This window comes from Lygodium microphyllum, chromosome 13 (genome assembly GCF_053477565.2).
Source record: "Lygodium microphyllum isolate KBCC chromosome 13, Lygodium_microphyllum_v1.1.10, whole genome shotgun sequence".
Lineage (NCBI taxonomy): Eukaryota > Viridiplantae > Streptophyta > Polypodiopsida > Schizaeales > Lygodiaceae > Lygodium > Lygodium microphyllum.
This window is the reverse complement of record NC_141147.1, coordinates 74,722,737-74,737,666: the sequence shown is the minus strand read 5'-3', so window position 1 is coordinate 74,737,666 and position 14,930 is coordinate 74,722,737. Positions and strand designations below refer to the sequence as shown.

The window sequence follows — 14,930 nt, the reverse complement described above, 5'->3', positions numbered from 1 at the left end:
AAGATTCAAAGAATGGAAAGTCCCACAGCCACCTTTCGATGGCGCAGGACAGAATATGCAGGGAAGATGATTTCAAAAGATATTGACCTGGATTTGAGACCAAGAAACATAAGGGCATATTGAGGGAACACAACGCTTTCAAGCGCACTGTCAGATCATCAAGAGAAGGCTATTGGAGGATTTTCAAGTTACCACCTCCCCAACCTATCATCTAACCCAAGAATGCTGCATCGCAAGGTCTATTAACAAATGGGTATGTCCAAACCCACTGTCCTGGATCCCATTATAATATGTGTCATGGTCTTCTCAAGTAGGTCCAGTGTCTCCATCCCTCCATCAAACTAGTGGCTGGATTAAGATTACTGTACCATCCCTTATCAAAGTGCGCCACTTCATTCTCTTGCCAATGAGCAGCTTGTCGACCCTGCTTGACCTAAGCCATCTCTCTGAAGTCAGACATCATCCCCTACCACAGCCAGGTGCAATCACCCCCCAGCAAGATATCTCCTTTCAAGAAGAGGCCTATTCAGGTCAACAGGTTCCTGTATCTTTCCTCCACTTGAGCATGAGGTCCCTCTCTCAATATCTCTTCCATAGCTCTGGCACCTCTAATGCCCTGCAGTCTCTCTCTCTCAATCTCCTGCAGTAATACCTGAAAGTCAAGCCACTCCCTCACTGAGAAGGCAAAATGAGTGGAGGACCTTCCCATAGAAAAATGGACCCTCTGTTTGAGGATGTGACCAGACTCTAATCTTGGGTAGCAGTGTCAGATGGGAGAGGATCGAGGTGCAGCTGAAGTGCAGTAGACAGTGTGAGAGTGAGAGACAGAGTTGAGCACGATACCCAATGCAATAGTACTGAATAGAGTTTTAGCTGAAAGTACAAATGATAACCCTTATACCTTAGGGTTGTAAGGGGCTGTTCACACCCGAACACAGTAAGTGCCCGTAAGTGTGCACCACAAGCACATACAAAATAGTACACATAATCTGGGGGAAAAAACCTCTCCTACCGAGAGTAAAAAGTGCCCCAATGTCCTAGTGATCACCCGCACACTCCCATATGAGCGTAGGCGTAAGTAAGGCGTGTGAGATACCCAACAAACCCCCCCTGGAGTGAAGAGTGATCAAGTGTACAAGGATCATCCGCCACCAAAGGGCGTCAAATTCAAAGCATCGCGAAATGCTTCAAATTTGTCTCGTGGAAGAGCTTTGGTGAAGATGTCTGCCACATTGCTGGTGGTAGGACAGTAGACAAGGCTGATATCACCTGCATGTAGCCTCTCTCTGACAAAGTGGTAGTGAATCTCTATGTGTTTCGTGCGATCATGAAACACAGGGTTCCATGCCACTGCAATGGCACTCTGACTGTCAGTATATAAAGGAGTAGGCTCCGTAACAGATACATCCAAATCAGCAAGTAAGCGTCTAAGCCATACGCACTCAACTGCAGTAGTGAAGGCTGCCTTGTACTCAGCTTCACATGACGACGTGGCAACAGTGGATTGTTTCTTGCTAAGCCAAGAAATGCATGACGAGCCAAGAAAGAAACAATTGCCACTAGTGGAGTGACGAGTATCAAAATCACCAGCCCAATCAGAGTCACTGTAAGCATGTAACTGCAGTGGTCCCCCCTTGGCATAAAGCAATCCAAGAGCTCTAGTACCCTGCAAGTAACGAAACACACGCTTCACAGCTTGCCAATGCGACATACGAGGCTGATGCATGTACCTGCTCAAAACTGAAACGGCAAACTGTATGTCTGGCCGAGTGTGGCATAGATAGATGAGACATCCCACTGCTGGAGCATAAGTATGGATATCAAACAAATCACTGTCATCATGTAATGACAGTTTGAGCCCAGGTTCCATGGGTGTACAAACTGGCTTGCAATCCTGTAAGCCAAACTTCTCAAGAAGTTGCCCAATGTACCTTGACTGACATAATCCAATGCCTCTAGCATCATGTACGAACTGGATGCCCAAGTAATAGTGCAAAATACCCAAGTCAGACGTCAAAAGTTTGCTGTAAATTATTTTTGAATGCTGAAATCTGATCAGCATGTGTTCCAGTGAGCAAAAGGTCATCTACATATAGACACAAAATCAGCATGGATCCCCCCTCTTTATGTACATAAAGGGTAGACTCAGATGGGCTGTTTACAAACCCCTGACTAAGCAAGAAAGCATCTATCTTTGCGTACCAAGCTCGTGGAGCTTGTTTCAAACCATATAGAGCTTTTTTCAGCTTGCATACTAAATTTTCTGAGCCTTCAACTGCAAAACCAATGGGCTGCTGTACATACACTTCTTCCTGAAGTTCCCCATGTAAGAATGCAGTCTTTATATCCAGCTGATGCACTTTCCAACCAAAATGTGCAGCCAAGGCAATCATAGACCGAATGGTCGTCATACGGGAGGTAGGAGCAAAGGTCTCCTCATAGTCAATGCCCTTTTTCTGTGCGTAGCCTTTAGCTACCAGCCGTGCCTTGTACTTATCTATGGATCCATCTGCATTCCTTTTCAATTTGTAGACCCATTTCGTACCAATGGCACGCTTGCCAACTGGCAAAGACACCAAATCCCAAGTATGATTCTTATGAATAGAATCCAATTCAGCTTGCATGGCTGCCATCCAATGCACACTATGTCGTGCATCCTCAAAACATTCAGGCTCCTCATTATCATGAGTACATGCTGCCATAACAAACTCCATGGAATGTGCTGAATCATGCAGTCGAGTTTGCCTTCGAGTACGACCAGCCAAGGGTGTTTCCAAATGACTATCTCTCATAGTCTGCGTGTACCATCTAGGCACCTGTCTTGCTTCCTGACTGTGTACAAGTTCCTGCTGAATTTCAGTTTCAGCAATGTGCTGATTTACTGCATGTTCCATAGGAGCAGCTGGCTGAACATTAGGTTCATTTGCTGAAGTACCAGCTGAATCACCAAATGTGATGGGCAGCAGCCCTTCAAAGACATCACGGGCAGCCTGATATGTATCAAAACCAGCCAAGGATAATTCTGATTTTTCATCAAATACAACATCCCTGCTGACAAAAACCTTCTTGGTCACGGGATCATAGAGTCTGTAGCCTTTGCTTTCGCTGCTATATCCCATAAAGATGCATTTTACAGCCTTGTTGTCCAACTTCTTTCGAAGTACCTGTGGAATATGGGCATATGCAAGACACCCAAAAGTACGGAAGTGGCCAACAGAAGGTTTGCAGCTGTGCCAAGCCTCAAAAGGTGTGACGGTTTTCAAGGCCTTGGTAGGGCATCTGTTCAAAATGTGGCAAGCGCACATGACGGCTTCCATCCAAAAACTATGAGGCAAACTCTTTGCCTTCAGCATACATCTGGCCATCTCCATGAGTGACCGATTTTTCCTCTCTGCTACCCCATTCTGCTGTGGAGTATATGCAGTAGTGTACTGATGGATAATGCCCTTCTGCTGCAAATAAGAATTCAGCATAGAGGACATGTATTCCCCCCCTCGGTCCGAACGGACAGTCTTAATCTTGCAACCAGACTGAGTTTCCACAAGTGCACTGAAAGCCAAAAATGCATCATACACTTCTGACTTCTTTTTCAAGCAGTAGACCCAGCAAAAACGTGTAAAGTCATCAATAAATGTTACAAAATAGTAACAACCACCCAATGACTGTGTCTGCATGGGCCCACAAACATCCGAATGCACAAGCTGTAATCTGGCTGTTGCTCTAAAAGCAACATCACGGGGAAAAGAGAAACGATGCATTTTCCCCAAAATGCAACCCTCGCATAAATGCTCAGGAGGTCTCTCCAAGAGAGGTAATCCATCCAACATCTGAGTACGCTGTAATAGCATCAAGCTGCCATAGTTTACATGCCCCAAACGAGCATGCCATAACTCTGCCTCTAACATAGCAGGAGTAAGAGTGGATGTCAAATATGCAGACTGATCTACCGAAAGAGCATCCAACTCATATAACCCATGACACAGAGAACCTGTCAAGACCAATGTCATGTGTTCCTTGTCACGGACCATGCAACGGTCATCATCAAAGGTGACCTGCAAACCACAACGTGCCATAGAAGAAATGGAAAGCAGATTCTTCTTAATGCCAGGCACATACAAAGCATCCTGTAGGCGGAGAATAGAGCCATCAATGGCTGTAAGCTGAATCTCCCCAATACCACGAACAGGGTATGATGCATTATTAGCACACTGAACAGACTTCCCAACGGGAGGTGCACCAAGAGAAGCAAACAAATCTCTACGAGATGTGATATGCCGTGAAGCACCACTGTCAAAGAACCAAGTGTCAGCATCCTCTGTAGAGCTAAATGCTCTATCAGCCCAAGAGACATCATAACTGCAAGTGTAAAAACAATAGTCCCTGGCTGCAACAAAGGACGCGGACTCGCTAGCAGTGGAAGGAGCTGCAGAAACAGACATCCCTGACTCCTTCTTCTTCTCTTTGGCAATGCGTTTCCTGCACTCAGTGATATAGTGGCCAGGCTTCTTGCAGTAATGGCATTTTCCTTTCTTGGCTTGCGTACCCCCCTGTTTCTGACTTGTCTGTGAAGTGCTACTACTACCAGAACTCTGCGAAGCATTTTTCCCTTGGCTGTTTTTACCCTTCTGTCTTGACATAAAAGCCTGCTCAGAGGCTATACCATCCACACCACTGTTCCGTCTAGTTTGCTCTTCCTCTAGAAGCAAACTGACAAGCTGAATGAAAGTGATGGGCTCTTTCGAAATCCTCATAGTGAGGTTCAAGGCAGTATGAAAAGCCAAGTAAGAGGGAGGCAGTGAATTCAATGTCGTAGAAATCAGCTGCGCATCTGAGTAGTACTCATCCACATTCATGAGTTGCTCCCGCAAGTCCTGAATTTTGTTGAGATGATCCTGCATAGAATCACCCTCATTCATCTTTAGAGTCTCTAGCTCTTTCTTCAAGAAAGAGATGCGAGTCTCATTCTTTCCTGCAAACATCTGCTCCAATGTCAACCAAGCTTCTTGTGAAGAAGCTGCTGAACGAATATGAGGAATGATAGAACGCTGAACTGCCAATGCAATCAGCGACATAGCCTGTGCATCCCGTGTATCCCAAGCTTTCTGAGCTGCAGTTCTTGGGGGAAGTGGCTGAGCGGGCTGAGGTGGAGGGGGCTGAGGTTGCCCTCTTGCACGTCCTCCTGGAGGAGGAGTAGCGGGAGCCACAACTCCCAGTCGTGCTTCCTCTCCACTGACATAATCCCACAAATTTTTGGCCACTAATACATTCTTCATCATGAAAGACCAAAGGGAATAATTGTTCCCATCCAATCGGTCTTCCTTGGACACATAGGTGAATACATCTCCTCCCTGATTTGCCATTATTTCCCAAAAGGCAATAGAGCAATGTCAATGCAGTACGGGCTGGAAATCTGCAAATTTCCAAAAATTGCAGCAAACACAAGTCTGCAGTTAATGTACAAAGGGTACTCTGTCAAAAAACACTGTCACTGATGCACGCTTCCCAAGGTGCAATTAGTGCTCAGCAGCACTAAAACATCAAAAGCCCCAAAATTTTCTGCCCAAAATTTCTGTCACAAATGTCTGTTACAAAAGCCCCAAAATGTGCATTCAATGTGTCACAGACTGACACAGCACGTTTCCCAATGCTGAACCTGAACCTGTTGCACGAACTCTTGTGTAAAAGAAAAGTGCAGAATGTTACCTCTGCGTGTTGACGACGGGCACGATTCCCGAGGTAATGACTGCTGGGTACAGTCGGACTGACGCACAGGTACAGGGTACAGGATGGCGCGTCAGGACACAGGCGGCACGTCAGGGCACTGGTGGCGTGTCAGGAGACAGGTGGCGGGACAGGGTACCAGTGGCGGGACAGGGCGTCAGATGGCGGGACAGGGCGTCAGCTGGCAAGGACGTGACAGGGCGGCGTCAGGAGGCGGCGTCAGGTGGCGCGTTAGGTGGCGACGGCGTCTGCAAGTACAGGAGGCGCGTCAGGTGGAGCTTCTCGCAGACAGGGCGGCGCTGGTCACGAACTGGCACACGCAGGAGCAGGGCTCGTGACAGACAAGGCGGCTTCAGCTCCAGGTCCAGGCGGCGCAGGCAGCTGGTGGCGCTGTCTGACGAGCTGGCGCTAGGGCACAGAGGCGCCAATCTGGCGGGGCTCCTGGCGGCGCTGCTACAGGAAGGAGATGGGCTGACTGACGAGTCTGCACAGGGCAGACAGATGCAGGCCCAAACCTGAGCTGACTAGCGACGGCGGCTGAGTCCTCGGGAGCTGTGCAGAATCCTCGGGAGTTGTGCAGAGCTGCTGACCAGCTCTGATACCAAATGTCAGATGGGAGAGGATCGAGGTGCAGCTGAAGTGCAGTAGACAGTGTGAGAGTGAGAGACAGAGTTGAGCACGATACCCAATGCAATAGTACTGAATAGAGTTTTAGCTGAAAGTACAAATGATAACCCTTATACCTTAGGGTTATAAGGGGCTGTTCACACCCGAACACAGTAAGTGCCCGTAAGTGTGCACCACAAGCACATACAAAATAGTACACATAATCTGGGGGAAAAAACCTCTCCTACCGAGAGTAAAAAGTGCCCCAGTGTCCTAGTGATCACCCGCACACTCCCATATGAGCGTAGGCGTAAGTAAGGCGTGTGAGATACCCAACAAGCAGTTGAAGAAAAAAGGGCATCTCAACTTCTCTTCAACTATGGTCAGGCCCAATTCTTGAGGGCAAAATGAAATAGATCTCCAAGCTCAAATGATGGCAGCTGCAAATCTGACATCAGAATTCCACCCTAGGCGTTTGGTCCTGAACTCTTGAAAGATCCAGTAGACACATTGGGGTTAGGCTGCCATGGTCCTCCAAGTGTAGGTATAATGGATGAGTTACACTGAGACTATACACCAAGTGAATGGTTGCAACAAAACTAGCTGGCACTTGGGAAGTGTAAGCTGTCAAACTTGAGCCAAAGGGGATAGAGATGCTGAGAGGCTTAACAGATGGCTCCAAGAAAGCCATGACATCAGCAAATGACAAGATCCATTAGACATACCCATAAAGCACCTTCACAAAACCTAACAGCAGCATGGTTGGTGGTCTGCAATCACTACCACATTGAGACTGGTTGGCTCTTGAGAAAAGTTGCCTATGCAAAATTGAGAGCCTTAACACATAGCTGCAAGAAAGAAATGACAGCATCAGAGAATTACAAGATCAACTAGATATAACTGTAAAGGACCTTCACAAAAGCTGACTGCAGCATCCTATGTGAGCTGTGTTGACCATCAGGTTGATACTGATTGGCTCTTGAGAAGATACGATATGAGGTTATGAAAACAGATCACAGCAGAATTGAGAGCCCTAAACAGCTAGGTTCAATACTAATCGTAAGGGATCATGGATGAGAACTCAATGTTAGAAGTGGTAGCTAAGCATAATGAAGAAGGAGATCAATCAAGATGTAGAGAGTAGCAAGGCTAGAGTAGAGGCACACCACTAGAATAACTACCACTAGTATTCAAATAGATTTTAAAGTTGAATTGGTCTATTGACAGACAGTGCGATAAATGAGTTTGGACCATGACTTTGTGCCTTTAAGTAATCTCGAAACAAGAAAAATAATGAAATGCAGGCTTGCAATCAAAAGTGATAGTGCTCAATAAATAATCCAACTAGTTATGATACTTTAATGGGTCTTATATTGAACACAATTTGCATCTTGCTATTCAATGTGTAATTTTAGCTCAGAAACAGGTACCTTAGCCAATACATATTGGAATGTGATGTTCAGTTTGGGAAAATATTTAGCCAATTTTGTTTGTAGAGGTATGCTGCATGTTCCCTAATGGGAAGTAAGAACAAGGTACCTGTACGATATATGTTACCAATCCCCGCTATAACTGACTGATCCATTATTAATGCTCCAATTGTTTTCCTGCTCTTCTGCAAATGAAGTGCCCTGAATGTTTTTTAATAACTGTTTCTAAAGGGAGCATTGGTAAGATTGACTAAATTCTAAAAACTAAATTGTAGCTTCCCCACATAATTTTTTCAAAATAATAAGGATAAAGTTAAAGAGCCCAACAGTCGACCACATAACACTCACACCTGTTACTTGCCATGCTTTGTTATTATTTTGCTTTAGTGATAAAAATAGGTTAAGCATATCTAGATTAGATAACACATACTTCAACCTTTTGTACATTGACATTATGTATCCATTACTATCGATTGCACATCTGATTTTGTGCAGCATGCACAGATCCTGGACGAATCTACACAATGTATCCTTCTACTAAACTGAATGAATGCAATAGTTAAGTAGAGTTGTCGCTGATGCTAAAACAGTTTAGCATAAAGATGTGCCATATAGGTAGAAATAAAGATTTATGGACCTGATGTAATAATCACAAATGATGCTCCGAATTCCACCTATATGTTCTTTGTAGAACAAAATGCTACCAGAGATTTTTTTTTCCCTTTCTTTCAAAAAACAAAATTATATTAATATCACCTCAGAGAAGAACCTTAGGCAAAACACAAGGTACAAGGAATCAGTGTGGGAAAAAAAGTCCACAGACGGCCTCTCTTTTCTTTCTCATCCTCTTAAAGCTGCCCTGCATCCTCTCCCATCTCCCACAGAGAATATGGATGATCTCTACCCAAATCCCCAATAAAGTCTCTGCTATGGCCACCTTTTGAAGGTCTATAAAATGATTGCATCCCGCAGTCCACTATGCCTGCAACTAATCTCGAGTGGGGATCCTGCTCAGATGCTGGCCAATGATGAGAAAAGAGTGGCTCCCCTAAACATCCTCATATCCACATGCTGGGCCTCTATTTGTGACTTAGGCTACAACCTCCCATGTCACTGCCATGCTCTCTACTAAGCCATGGAATATCACCGTGAAAGTTCTCCTCCATATCTCCGGAGCAGCAGGCTCTATGTCTCCTCTACCTTGCTCCATCTTGTGCATCCCACTAGGTCCCTGCTGTATCCAAGCCAAGTGCCAACCGCTAAGCTCATGTGAGCAAGATATAGGAAGAGAGATATATTCCTAGGCCTAAAGCTGTCATGTTGCCTGCTCCAAAGGTCATATAAGAACTGGTCAGAGATGCCCTCTGTGTACCAGTACCTGACTATGTGCTAAGGAATGTAGAGCCACTTTTCCATTGGCTTACTGCTCTAGAAATCCCATCGCCAACATTGTGCTCTCCAAACACGCCCAATCGATAAGGTCACGGTATGAACCATGTGTCTTGACCTTTGATCTAAAATAAGAGCTCCTCCCGGGCAGCATGCTCTCCTCCTCTAATAGTTTCAGGCATCCATACCTCCTATTTTCTAAAGCCTCCACCACATTAAAGTCACTCTCTACTATCAAGTGATCAACCTGTGGTATAGAATGACTGACAATAGTCCAAAACTGTTGTCTTGCTCACCATTTGGGGATGTAAATGACAAACAGACCATTAAGTGCATTCTCTACTCTTACAAAGTCCCACATGGCTCTCCCTGGAATCACAATATCTCATTCCTGTACCAACTAGTTCCACTGATCCCCAATACATATGCATACTCCAGCCTATATCTCTTTGACTCCCAAGGCTACAACCCAATAAGTGTGACTCTGTCCTAGCAATAACTTCCCGCAACATCAAGATACCCTCTTTGTAGAGAGGTGGCACTCTTGCAACATGCCAAAATCAATTGATCCTCCCACTAATGCTCAACACAAATCTTGCCTCATGAGGCTCTGGCCCTAACTGAAATGATATCCTATGAAGCCTTTTGCATTCCATGACAGTATCCTTAGGGGGTGCATTTTTGCTTTTCAAACCACCATGGCTCTTAGCCGACACCTATCTCTGCCTCCTCATGAGAGTATCCTTAGGGGGTGCATCTTTGCTTTTCAAACCACCATGGCTCTTAGCCAACATCTATCTCTGCTGCCTCCTAGCATACACTCTCAAGTGTCCTCTTCACTAGCTTTGCTGCAACATGTAACGGGGAGAAGTCCTCCATAGTATGCATCCGAGTCCTCTGTCTGCTGCTCACTCTCTTGGGTCTCCTCAACTTCTACCTACCTACTAGCCTGCTAGGTATCAAGGACCTGTGACGGGATCACCTCTACGGTTTCAACATGGTGAGCATACCCATTATAGAGGATAGCCTGGAAGGGGAATACTCATTATAGAACATGAAACCTTCAATTTCCAGATGATTGTTGTTTACAACAAACCACACATCAAATAGCTACAGTTTCAGCAGATTACTGTCTTTGCAAAATTTCTGCATTTGCAATAGATACATACAGGCATGCTCATCATGGCATAATCCTAGTTCATGCTCGGCATTAAACTTACCAAGGACAATAACACCATCTAGAAGAACCCAATGAGCCCCCACTATAAGGCATCAACGTATGACATGAGCAAATACCAAGAATCAGCACCGATAGAAGCAGCTGCATACAAGAATTTGAAACTTTCGCAAGCAGCCAGCCCTAGCTGCTCTTATTATTGTCATCCTTTGCTACCAAAAGTAAACAAAGAAGTGTTGCTTCTCTTTGGGAACGTCACAAACAAGCATTGTCCAAGTATGACAATATGTGTAACCTCTACCACCTTCAGTGTGAGAGAAAATTGATGAATAAGAAGCTTGTGGTCCTTGAGCAAAATCAAAAATATGTCTAACTCTCATCTCCCCATGGAATAAACTACATATCCTCTCCTCCCTAGCCACCCATGCTGCTCAAATTTGCATCAATCGCCATAAAAAACAAAAGATCTTTTCACTCGAGGAAAAATAGACCCCAATCTCCCACCTAGTTACTTTGCAAGATGGAGGGCTGTAGACATTTGCCTTATCAAAGAAACCGTCTCTTAAGGTTACAATGAGATCTGAGAGATTGGGTTGGAAAGGAACCCTTCCAACAAAGACCTTCTAGTGTTTCCTTTTTGGCAAACCACCAAGCTAGGAAGGACCCATATGAATAGGGTCAAAGTGACCTTAGCAGCTGCCAAGTACTAGCACAAACACGGCACTTCTTGACCTTTCTTATTCGACTCCTAATGGAGGTAGTGAATGATAGTTTCAAGCCTACAAAGTCTTCAACTTTGTTTGTCTTGCGGTAGATGAGAGTCTAGCAATTGGTTATTGGCTTGGATATGTCAGAAGCCTAGCTGCATCTACCAAACAAGGACAGGCAAAGGGACATTGAAACAGCGGTTTTGCGATTGCCCCAAAGCTCAAGAGGTTTGGACAAAAGGGTTTTTGGCATTATGATAGTGACTTGAAAGTTGGGGAGCAATTGGTTGGGTTACACATAGGGGTCAAAGCTATGGTCACAAGGGATGCTTAGGGGAGCTTTATTTCAATGTCATAGGGCAGTCGCTGAGCATTATTCACACATCATGCTTCTCTTAAACAAAATAATGTACAAGGCACCATCATAGAGGGAAGTTGATTGCTAGCATTATAGTTTCATGCATTTGGACAATGAGATGCAGTCATACCATGAAGCTGCAAGATATTTCTACGATAGAGACACGTCCAAGATTTGTACATACTTTTCGGACAATTTATGGAAGATCGAGCTTAGAGGGTGACTTTTTGAGGCGTATGAGGAGAGATGCAAGTCTTGCAAGTTGCTATATGGGATGTGGGCACCTCCTTCCACTTGGATTCACACATGGTCTAGCATAATCAATAACCAGATCAGCTTTTTACATAGCCAATGTATTAGACACTCTCCTGTGAGCAGATAGGTTAGAAATGTATGCCTTTGTAAATTGGTTTACAGCACTTGTACTGTAATTGACTCCAATCACTTTGGGAGAGTTCTTACGAGACAGTCATACTGTATGGACTGGGATGCTGTGTGGCCCACGTCCCTTCATGACTAGCAACATTACGTTAGTAAAAGGAAGAAAGATGTCTCAGACTTTCCCCATCTGCTAAGAAATAAAAGAGGTCTTGGACTTAGAGACCATTTTCAAGAAAACTACTGGTTTGCAGTCTGCAAGGATTTGATCAACCTGTAATTCAAAGCAAACTACTGGTTTGTGGTCTGCAATTGAGATAAGGGTCTGCTCAACAGGTGATTGAATTATCCGATGTCAAAAACAGAAAAACAAGACTAAAAATTTGCAGTCTGCTGTCCTTCATGCTCATAATGTGTTAGAAATCTATAGATGATATAATACATTCCTTGTAAATGGAGAAAACAAGCATAGGTTTCATTTACCTGCAAAGCTGTCCAAAAGCCCTCCTTATCTGCATCGTTCCTTAGTGGGTCTGGTCCAAGCTTTTCAATCTTCTGGCTGAAATGCAAAACACATGGTCAAGAGTTCACTTACAAGCAACACAACTGAATTTTCTTAGAATATGAAAGTTGTTGAATAACATAAACGCAGAACACATACAAGCCAACAGCAAACCCTCAAAGAAAAGCTTCAAAAGTCCAACCAAGTGTTTGTTAGGAAGACTGTGCAAACAAATAACTTAAACAAACAAATGTCCAATCAGCGAAGAATTTGAAAACTACAGAAATTTGTTATTTCAGCACCATGTCAACAGGAATCTATTACAGTCTTTTGGCTTTTGTATACAGTTCGTTTAACCCTCTGGGCTTCCTAGTCTAGGATGGGTGTGCCATGTAGCATTTCGGTGATCATGACAATGCTTTCTAAGTCCGGCCTCACATGCTTCTCTCCTATGAAATGACCTTTCACCTCACTCTCTCACAATCAGTACCAAAGAATGTGACCGTGCTTTTGCTAGCAGTCATGTTTCATTCATGTCTTTTCTGTGTGTCATCTCATGGTTGTGAGCCCCAGTCTGTGTTAGATGGGGACATTTGAAGCTCTAGCACTGTCTGTCACTATCAGACAGGCCTAGCATTTATCTCCCCAACATTATGCTGGTGTCTCCTCATTTTTCATGCTGCCTACATGTATATTCTTGAAGTCCATCAGTGACTTACTGATCCTAGCAGCATTTATGATCAAATCATTGGCCTATTTGTAGGCAACAGTTTTCTAGGCATCTTCATTTCATTCAGTCATCATTCTTCTCAGCTTTTACTTGTCTTCCTCTCATCAGAAAATTCAACCGTCCTGCTACCCTATCATGCACCCTCATGGCCTTGTCTATCCAAAATTCATCCAGGGGCTCTATAGAATATATGTAGCCTTCACTTTCTGCAGTCTCTTCAGCTTGCCTTTATCTGCCTTCTCTCCTTTTTTTCCCCAAGAAAAGAAATTCTATCAATAACACCTCAAGGAATAACCTAACGTAAAATACAAAGTACAAGGAACTGTGTGAAGAGCAACTAAGTACTCGCAAATACAATGGTCGTGTGAACACCCAATCTGGTGGGCTTGTAATGCCAAACCATACGAGGGATAGTCTGGAAGAAAGTGCCTGAATCCATGTCCACAAAAAAGCCTCTGTTCTCTTCATCATCCCCTCAAAGCTTCCCTGCATTCTCTCCCATCTCCCATGGAGAGTGTGATTAATCTCTGTCCAGATCCTTGACAGAGTCTCCTCTGTGGATACATCCAAAAGGCCAACAGCACGGCTGCATCTCACAGTTCAAATACACCAGACTACGATACTAGCAATCAACACCCATCTATGGCAATGTCCCCGAGTCCATTGTTCGTATGAGTAATCTAGGGTGAGAATCCTGCTGAGATGATGTCCAATGATGAGAAAAGAGTAGCTCCACTAAACATCCTTGTAGCCACATGCTAGGCCTCTATCTGTGACCCATGCTACAGTCCCCCCAGGTCGCCACCATGGTCTCTGCTATGCCATGAAATACCATCCTAAGGGCTTTGCTTCAAACCCCATGAGCTCTAGGGCTGTCCCATAGGTAATGTCTCAATGTCTCCACTGAATCGAGGCATCTCACACATGCTTCTGGGTCCCTGCCATATCCAAGCCACATGCCAACTGCTAGACTCTTGTGAGCTTCAAGCCACAGGAAGAGAGATATCTTCCTAGGCTTGAAGCTATCATGTAGCCTCCTCCAAAAGTCACATAGGAACTCCTCTATGATTTCCTCTCTATTCCAATGGGGGGAGGCTGCTAGTTGTGCTCTAATCCTGCTCATCTATATTCTCCTCCCTAGCCCAGCAATGTAGCCAGAATGGCACATTGCAAGGTCTATCAAGGAACAAATCCCTCCACACCTGCTCTCCGAGATTCCACTGTAATCTCTGTAGAGATCTCCTCTGGTAAGCCCAATATCTCCATCCATCAACCAGATAGGTGGCTCAGGCTGGGTTAACGTGCCACTTCCTCTCGATGTGAGCCACTACTCTGATCCTCTGTTTGGAGCATCCAATGAATACTACCTAGTCGAGGTCCCCTCACTAGAGATGGCTGTCATCAACCATAAAAGTAAATGTCATGTCTTTGCTAGTCACAAAGTGTGCTAGAATAATATGTGCTTTGGCAGATTTAAAGATGGCAAATCATCAAGATAGGCATCCTACTCCCTCAACTACCCCTTCTTATACCTTTTTCTGCCACCAAAATGAGAACAAACTTTGAAAATCGAGCCATCATAGCCATGCGCTACCTTTAAGGGTTCAAACGTAGCTGTCGTGCGCAAGCAAATCAAGTGAAAGTGTAATCAGGGGAAAGGGAGGACAAGCAGCATGCAAGGCAGGCTACGTGATGGCAGACTAGACAGGTGACAGAGGCAGGGTAGGCTGCATGGCAGCAAGCTAGATAGGATCTGTGATGCCAAGGCAATTGAAGAACACTGTTGAGCACTAGCACAATGACAAGAACTATCGAGTAGCAACGTGCACAGAAACCAGTGAGGAGGAGCGCAGTCAAGCTCTCAAGGCTCAACTGTGGCTCAAGCGGTGGTGACAGTGGCGAAGAGGTAATGCTCTAATACCACTACTAGGT

The 14,930-nt window shown here is 44.8% G+C and overlaps 1 protein-coding gene across 12 annotated transcripts in view; it reads right to left on the bottom strand.

Moving 5' to 3' along the window:
• LOC148026779 (uncharacterized) overlaps positions 1–14,930 on the bottom strand; it is a 219,631-nt gene that overhangs the window by 92,947 nt on the left and 111,754 nt on the right. For all 12 annotated transcript variants that reach the window (XR_015692898.1, XR_015692897.1, XM_087691290.1 and 9 more), the window contains 2 exons: positions 12,250–12,325; positions 7,867–7,942 (listed from right to left, as the gene is read on the bottom strand). Coding sequence is in view for 10 of the 12 variants with exons in the window: in XM_087691290.1 (XP_087547416.1) it covers positions 7,867–7,942; positions 12,250–12,325 (152 nt within the window). In the remaining 2 variants the exon portion in view is untranslated. The remainder of the gene's footprint in view (positions 1–7,866; positions 7,943–12,249; positions 12,326–14,930) is intronic.